This window comes from Anolis sagrei, chromosome X (assembly GCF_037176765.1).
Source record: "Anolis sagrei isolate rAnoSag1 chromosome X, rAnoSag1.mat, whole genome shotgun sequence".
Lineage (NCBI taxonomy): Eukaryota > Metazoa > Chordata > Lepidosauria > Squamata > Dactyloidae > Anolis > Anolis sagrei.
Window position 1 is genome coordinate 61,400,433 of NC_090034.1, and position 9,279 is coordinate 61,409,711.

A 9,279-nucleotide genomic window follows, 5' to 3' on the forward strand; every position below is an offset into this window, starting at 1 on the left:
ATTGGCAATCTGGTGATACTATGGATTCATGGGGAGACCTAAGTCTTGACAAGAGGTGGAAGAGTTGAAGGGATGGGCGTTGGCGTTCAGCTGTAGAGGCTAAGCCAGCTGATAGTGATGAGGACGGGGTGGAGGGCAGCTCATCATCGGATGATGAGCTGTAAGATAAATGAAGGCACTGGAATGATAGAACTTTGCAGTAGGCAAAGTGTTGGTTTCGTGACTTGGGTCTTGTCGCTGCCGCTGCCGCTGCCACTTTCTTGTCAGGATTGGGTCCTGGATCTGCAGATTGCTGCTTTCGTCATGTACCGACCGGCATGGATTCTCGTAAGTGCGGATTTCCCCTCTCCTTGACTTCGGACTGTTTTTGACGACGATGACGCTGCTTTTGGACTTTGGAACTTTCAACTGGGATTTCTTTGACTGCTTCTGGACGACGGCTTCTCTTCACGGCTCTTTGTTTGCTTATTATCTTTGAACTATGTAATTTTGGTGTGTTTTGGAAGACACACCAAAATCTGGATTTTTTGCCTGTTTAATCTGGTTTATTTCCTAAGTTTGTTTTTCAAGCTGCAAATTGCTGCAAACCTTTTTGACCAGAGGCACTAAAGCAAATGTCTCCGAGTCCTGTTTACTTTGCTTTAATAAACTACTGTTTTGGACATACTCCTGTGTCTGGCTCTTTAAGGCATCTGGGTTCCGACAATTGCCCGTAATGTTTTCATACAGTTGCTGCATACAGCAGGGATGCGGCCATTGCCATTTTTGAGTTCCCCCACGATATGCGGCAACCACAGATTCTCCAATCCGATTGGAGGTTTCAGCACCCGCTCTATAAGACTCCCGTGTATAAGACTACTCCCGCGTATAAGACTACTCCCGTGTATAAGACTACACTCGCGTATACGACGAACCCATTTATAAGACGAACCCTCTTTTGAGAAGATTTTCTTGGGTTAAAAAGTAGTCTTATACACCAGAATATAAGGTATTATATGTATACTCGCCTCCTTCTCGCTCATGTGGTGGGGGAAATAGCTCAGAAGAAGGTGGGATAATATAGTTATGTCAATATTTTTGTGAATCATTTTGTGGTTTTTTTGTGAAACATTTTGTGCATAACTTCATGAATATTTCTGCAAATATATTGATGATTATTTCCGTGAATATTTCTGTGAATATTTTTTATGAATCATTTTATGCATATTTTCATGATTATTTTTGTGAATATTTCTACAAATATTTCGATGATTATTTCCGTGAATATTTTATGCAATATTTTTGTCACTATTTCTGGGAATATTCCAATATTCTATTATTATTATTATTATTACCTCTATCTTCTGTGCCTTCTGGTCCGCCCAGGCTTCCACCACGTGCTTCCGGTGCAGTTCGGATTCCACCTGCAGGAATATGGATTTCGATTATTGACCTCTGTTTTCAAAGTTAGATGGCCAAGATTTGGGAGGGATTGGTTCTCACCTCCCGCAGCCTTGCGCTGTTCTTCCTCCAACATTCATAGAGACGCTCTTCAGCAACCTGCAATTGGAAATATTTTAAGTGTGCATATTTCTGCAAATATTTTTATGTGAATATTTCTGCAGATATTTTTACAATTATTTGTGAATATTTTTATATTCAAAATATTTTGTGATTTTTTTTACAAATATTTCTATGAAGAATTTTTGTGTAAATCTTTCTGCAACTATTTTAATATGAATATTTCATTAATATTTCTGCAAATATTTTTATGTTTTTTGGTGAATATTTCTGCAGATATTTTTATGAATATTTCTACAAATATTTTAATGTAGACATTTCTGCAAAAAATGTGAATATTTCTGCGAATATTTTTTTGCAAATATTTGTACATGAATATGGACCTGTTTTGTGCGCTGCTCACGGTTGCCCTTGAGTTGCTGCCCCTTCCTGCGCTGGGCCTCCACTCCTTCCTCCTGAGCATGGAGGCGAAGGGCCCGCAGCTCCTCGGCCAGCACTTCCTGTTCCTCCCGCAGGAAGTCCCGCAGCTGGCGCTTCCGTCGCTCCAGAAGGGCTTCCTGCTCCTCCTTCTTCTCGCGTTGGTCAAAAGCGCTCATGCTGTGGACAGGACAGGAAGTGGTCACTATTAGTCGGCTAATAACACAAACTATTATCATTATTGCTATTATTATTTATTATAGAATGGCTCAAATGGTATGTCTATTATCCTGCATTATAATATAATAACATTTTAATAAAACTAAAATATGGTCTATGATATATAATAATAATAATAATAATAATAATAATAATAATACTAAATAATTGTTGGCTGGCTTCAGTGCTCTCTGGGGAAGAGTGAATTACAACTCCCATATGCCAAGGGCTGTAACCCCCAAATCCTGCCAGTATTTACATTCAGCCATGTTGGGTCTGTGTGCCAAGTGTGATCCAAGTCCGTAGTCAGCGGGGTTGAGTATTTGGGAGGTGAACCACCCCTCCCAAAATCAAGTTAATTCCCCCCCAAACCCCTGCAGTATGTTCAGTTGGTCATTGAGCTTTATTGTGCAAAATTTGGTCCTGGTGCGGTGGGGGGCACAATTTCTCTGGATGCAGGTACAACCCCCAAACTCTGCCTGTATTCACAGTTGAGCATGTTGGGTCTGTGTGGGAAGTTTACTCCAGATCCATATGTTGTGTTGGTCACCAGGGTGCTGTGTGCCATGTTTGGTCCAGATCCATCATTGGTGGGGTTCAGAGTGCTCTGGGTGCAAAGTGAACTATAATGCCCACATAGGTGGGTTAATTTCCCAAGCCCCTCCAGTGTGTTCTGTTGGTCATAGGGGTTTTGTGTCCCAAGTCTGGTCCAGGCCCATCATTCATGGGAGGTCACGGGGTCTGTAGTCCATCCTCCCCTAAGCTTCACCAGGGCATGAAATGTCTGTGTGCCAAATTTATTCCAGGTTCATCATTTGTGGGGGTTGTAGTGGTTTCTGGAAGTGCAAATCCCATGGTCTCCGGTCCATCCTCCCCCAACCCACACCGGGACAAAAAGTGCATCATGGAGAGTCTGTGTAGCTAGTTTGGTCTAAGTCAATCATGCGTGGTGGTCACAGTGGTCTGTGGAAGCCAAATTGGGTTCCGACATAATGTCTAGGGGAAACCTTTACTTTTAACTATGATATTATTATATATGTATATGTATTTGAATACATATATATACACACACACACACACAAAATAAAAGTGAAAATCTATATGTGTGTATGTGGCAGCGGTGTCCACTTTCACAGAAAAGCTCCCGCCTCCACAAACACCTATACCTCCCACTCCTAAGGAGACACCAATGGCCCTCCCTTCAATGACACTGCAGGTTATAGTGAGCACCATGAACATGTCTAAGAGCCCTGCCAATGTCCTCGACAAACACCATTCTGCCCACCAGCCAAGTGAAGGCTTTCAGACGAGGACAATTTCATTCTAGATTTCATGTGTTTCTTCCACCACAGACATCTCAGTGTTTCTTTCTCTCCATTGGTGAAGAATTTGCATGACCGAACCCACTGCCTCTCCCTTAACCCTTTCCTATGGCATACAGCAAACAGAGGAATTGATTAGCAACTTAACAAGAGGTTTGGGGAGAATTCACCATGATTTATAAGATTTGTAGTTTCCCTACGCCCAACCAATGATGGATCTGCACCAAACTTGCCACGGATGATGGGATTTGTAGCACTTTCACTCAGTTCCTGAGACCACTGCGAACCCTACAAATGACAGGCCTGGACCAAACTTGACACACAGACTTCCCATTACCATAACATGCTAGAGATGTTTGGGGACAATTGACCTTGATGGGAGTTATAGTTCACCTACATTCAGAGAAACTGTTACCCCCACTGACAATGGACTGGGACTAAACTTGACACAGAGAAGACCCATGACCAATTTTGGGAGTTGTAGTTCACCCTTATCCTGAAAGCATTGAACCCAGCCTTTGTCATATCGGAAGAAAACTTGGCACATAGACCCAACATAGCCAAGTGTACATACATGCAGGCGGGTCTTGGGAGTGATTGACTTTGGATCTGGGAGTAGTAGTTCACCTTTACCTAGAGAGCCCTGAAACCAGCCGATGGTGGATCGGGACCAAACTTGGCACACAGACGCAACATGGACAACTGTGCATACAGGTGGAGTTTGGGGTGATTGACCTTGGATCTGGGAGTTGCATTTCATCCTTATTCAGAGCACTGAAAGCAGTTCATGTCAGATCTGAACCAAACTTGGCGCACAGACCCAACATGGCCAATTGTGAATACTGGTGGCGTTTGAGGTGATTGTCCCACAATTTTGGGAATTGCAGTTCATTCACATCCTTATGCATTTTCTAATAGGAGCATTCATTAAAAAAAAAACAACAGGAAAAACTGGCTATTTTCTAAGACATAGAGCTACAAATTACCAAACTGATATGACCTAACACCCCAAAACAAACAATGCCTTTTTCAAATCATCCGAGCACTGCTGGGTCCCAAAACTCGTTATTTAAATATGGTCTATGATAATATCATCATCATCATCATCATCATCATCATATTAAAATGTGGCCTATGATCCTATATTATAATAATATATTATAATTAAAATATGGTCTATGATACTATATAATAATAATAATCATAATAATATTACTGGTGCTTGATCCCTTACCTCATCTGGAAGGACTTCCTGGAGGCCCACTGCTCCTGCTTGGCAGCACAGACCCGGCTGTGGCGGAAGTAGCGGCTGGCCAGTTCCCACTGCTGCCGGGAGCGGCTCTCCTCCTCCCGCCGATGCACAAGCCACTGCTGACGACGCTCCAGGCCAGCGAACCAGGGCGAGGAATAGGAAGGTAGCGCCATCTATAGGGGAAGCAGGGCATCATCATTATTATACATTATTATTATTATAGTAAAGAGAAAGGTTTTCCCTTGACCTTATGTCTAATCGTGTCCGACTCTGGGGGTCAGTAGTCATCTCCATTTCTAAGCCGAAGAGCCAGCGTTGTCTGTAGACGCCTCCAAGGTCATGTGGCCGTTGGCATGACTGCATGGAGCGCCGTTACCTTCCCGCCAGATCAGTACCTATTGACATCCATATAAATAAAAACGTAATGTTCGTCTGTGGGATTAACAGAGCTCAAAAACCAGAGGGCCAATTGACACCAAATTTGGACAGCATACACCTAACAACCCAATGTATGTCCTTCATTCAAAAAAATTGATTTGGTCATTTGGGAGTTGTAGTTGCTGGGATTTATAGTTGACCTACAATCAGAGCATTCTGAATCCCACAAACGACAGAATTGGGGCAACTTTCCCACCCAGAACCCCCATGACCAACAGAAAATACTTAAGGCCATCCAGTCCAACTCTCTTCACCAGTGCAAAAAAATGTCATCAGAGCCCTCCTGACAAAGAGCCATCCAGTCATAAATATAGATAGATAGATATAATTCACAGAGAGAGAGAGAGATAATATCATAGATTTGAAAGGGATCCCTAAAGAAGGACTATGATATGTTGCATATTCCAGAGTAGGCAAACCAGACACTCTCCACATCAACACTGACAAAGAAACAAGAAGAAATACTGTTTACCCACAAGCATCAAGACATTACATATATTAGAAACCAACACTTCCTCATTACTTTATTTTCCAGATCACTAGACTGGGCCACAGCAACGTGTGGTAGGGGACGGCTAGTAATAATAATAAGGTCTATGATACTTTATTATTGTTATATATTATAATACTAGCTTTAAAAATTGGTTGTTTTGGAGTGTTATGTCATATCATTTAGTTAATTAGTAACACTATTTATTAGGAAAAAAACAGTCTTTGATTTATTTTTTCATCAATGCTCCCATTAGGAAATATATAATGATGTGGGTGAACTGCAATTCCCAGAATCGTGGGTCAATCTTCCCCAAAACCAGGCAATGTTGGGACTCTGTGCCAAATGTGGTCCAGAACTGCTAGGTCGGCAGAAGCTGGGGCTAACAGCGAGAGCTCACCCCACTGCCCGGATTCCAATGGCTAATCTTTCAGTCAGCAAGTTCAGCAGCTCAACTGTTTAACCTGCTGTGCTGACTGAAAGGTTGGCCGTTGGAATCCGGGCAGTGGGGCTCCTTTTATTATATATTATTATTGTATATTATTATTATATATTATATATTATTATCTATCTATCTATATTAATGCTCTGTTTGTTTTGAGTGACATCATAACTCAAAATCCGCTGGACGAATTTCCGTCAAATTTGGCCACAAGACATCTACTAACCCAAGGAGTGACCATCACTAAAAAAAATTGCTTTTGCTATTTGGGAGTTGTAGTTGGTGGGATTTAGACCAAACTTGGCACGAATACTCCATATGCCAAATATGAACACAGATGGAGTTTGGGGGAAATAGATCTTAACATTTGGGAGTTGTTGTTACTGGGATTTATAGTTCACCTACAATCAAAGCACATTCTGAACCCCTCCAACAATAGAATTGGACCAAACCTCCCACACAGAACCCCCATGATCAATAGAAAATACTGTGTTTTCTGGTGGTTTTTGGTGATCCTTCTGACACCCCCTCGCGACACCCCCCAGGGGTCCCGACCACCAACTCTCTTCACCAGAGCAAGAAAACGTAATCAAAGCCCTCCTGACAAAGAGCCATCCAATCACAGATATTAACAGATAGATACAATTCACACACACTTATATTTACTAGCTGTCCCCTACCACGTGTTGCTGTGGCCCAGTCTGTTGATCTGGAAAATAAAGTAATGGGAAAGTGTTGGTTTCTAATATATGTAATTTCTTTATGCTTGTGGGTAAACAGTATTTCTTGCTATTTCTTTGTCAGTGTTGATGTGGAGAGTGTCTGGTTTGCCTACTCTGGAATATGCAACATATCATAGTCCTTCTTTAAGGGTCCCTTTCAAATCTATGATACTATATCTGTGTGTGTGTGAATCATATCTATCTATCTATCTATCTATCTATCTATCTATATTTATGGCTGGATGGCTCTTTGTCAGGAGGACTTTGATTACACTTTCTTGCCCTGATGAAGCGAGTTGGATTGGATGGTCTTAAGTATTTTCTGTTGGTTATGGGGGTTCTGTGTGGAAAGTTTGCCCCAATTCTGCTGTTCGTGGGGTTCAGAATGCTCATTGATTGTAGGTGAACTGTGAATGCCAGTGACTACAACCCCCAAATGTCAAGGTCTATTCCCCCCAAACGCCATCTGTGTTCATATTTGGGCGTACTGAGTGTTTGTGCCAAGTTTGGTCCAGATCCCTCATTGTTTGAGTCCACAGTGCTCTCTGGATGTACGTGAACTACAACTCCCAAACTCAAGGTGTGATGTGGAGAGTGTCTGATTTGCTCTCCCTGGAACATGCAACATATCATTGTCCTTCTTTACGGGTCTCTTTAAAATCTGTGATACTATATCTATGTGTGTGAGAGAGAATCATATCTATCTATCTATCTATCTATCTATATTTATGACTGGATGGCTCTTTGTCAGGAGGGCTCTGATTACATTTTCATGGTCTGGTGAAGAGAGTTGGACTGGATGGCCTTAAGTATTTTCTGTTGGTCATGGCGGTTCTGTGTGGGAAGTTTGCCCCATTTCTGTCATTTGTGGGTTTCAGAATGCTCTTTAATTGTAGTGAACTATAAATCCCAGTAACTACAAATCCCAAATGTCAAGGTCTATTTCCTCCAAACTCCATCTGTGTTCATATTTAGGCATATGGAATTTTTGTGTCAAGTTTGGTCCAGATCCATCATTGTTTGAGTCCACAGTGCTCTCTGGATGTAGGTGAACTACAACTCCCAAACTCAAGGTCAATGCCCACCAAACCCTTCCAGTGTGTTCTGTTGGTCATGGAAGTCCTGTATGCCATGTTTGGTTGAATTCCATCATTGGTGGAGTTCAGAATGCTCTTTGATTGTAGGTGAACTATAAATCCCAGCAACTACAACTCCCAAATGTCAAGGTCTATTTCCCTTAAACTCCATCTGTGTTCATATTTGGGCATATGGAATATTCGTGCCAAGTTTGGTCCAGATCCATCATTGTTTGAGTCCACAGTGCTCTCTGGATGTGGGTGAACTATAATTCCCAAACTCAAGGTCAATGTCCACCAAACCCTTCCAGTTTTCTCTGTTGGTCATGGGAGCCCTGTGTGCCAAGTTTGGCCCAATTCCATCATTGGTGGAGTTCAGAATGCTCTTTGATTGTAGGTGAACTATAAATCCCAGCAACGACAATTCCCAAATGACAAAATCATTTTTTTTTAGTGGAGGACATAAATTGGACTGTTAGGTGTCTTGTGTCCAAATTTGGTGTCAATTCCCCCAGTGGTTTTGGAGTTCTGATGGTAGCACGAACTAACATTACATTTATTTATTTATATAGATAATATATTCTATTATTATGTTATACTGTATTATTCTATTACATTAATTACTTTAAATTTTATTATCACATTATATTATATTATAGTTATTTTATATTATTATTGTATTACTTTAAAAATTATATTATCATATTTTATTATATTATTATTATTATTATACAGGAGACCCTTTAGAGATTATTATGTTATACACATACATATATTAATTATCAGTTACTAATTAACAATTTTAATTAAATATATATATTTTTATAATTAAGTACCTTTTTCGGAACTTGCTGCTTTACCGTCTTTCCTCCTCCTTCATCGCCATTTTTAACGGTTTCCCCACTTCTGGCGTCGCCATAGCAACACTTCCGGTTGGGAGCTACGGAAGCCGACGAGGGAGAGAAACCTTTCCTTGTTCTCCCTTCGCGCGAAGGGGGCGTGGCCACTCGCTTTAAGAACCGCTTTCCTTCCTTCCATCCACTAGCACGAAGCGAACTGAGAACGACAAAGGGCTTCAGTATAATTGGAAGCGATCTCCCATCCTACACTTCCGGGTTCCCATTGGAAAGCACTTAATAGGAGTGTTGTTGTTTTTCCCCTTATGCGTGAAATTTGTTTATTTATTTGCTTACGATATTTCTAATCCCGCCTTTCTCAAGCCTGAAGGCAACTCAAGGCGGCTTACAAATTGGCAGCAAGACGATGCCATAACAATTCACAAAATACAAAAAAAAAATTATAAAATCCATACAAAAACAATTAAAAACATAATAAGCAATATCTTCCACTTAAGCTCACTTTCGTCTAAGCCGTTCCATGTTTCAGTCTTACATAATTCCG

The 9,279-nt window shown here is 41.2% G+C and overlaps 1 protein-coding gene across 1 annotated transcript in view; it reads right to left on the minus strand.

The window, feature by feature from the left end:
• The window catches only part of TCHP (trichoplein keratin filament binding), a 28,801-nt gene extending 19,979 nt beyond the window's left edge, over positions 1–8,822 (minus strand). The window contains exons 1-5 of the mRNA XM_067473603.1: positions 8,715–8,822; positions 4,693–4,883; positions 1,884–2,097; positions 1,483–1,539; positions 1,335–1,403 (exon numbers count right to left, since the gene is read on the minus strand). Coding sequence (XP_067329704.1) covers positions 1,335–1,403; positions 1,483–1,539; positions 1,884–2,097; positions 4,693–4,883 — 531 coding nt within the window. The 5' untranslated portion in view covers positions 8,715–8,822. The remainder of the gene's footprint in view (positions 1–1,334; positions 1,404–1,482; positions 1,540–1,883; positions 2,098–4,692; positions 4,884–8,714) is intronic.
• Between the last annotated feature and the right edge of the window lie 457 nt (positions 8,823–9,279).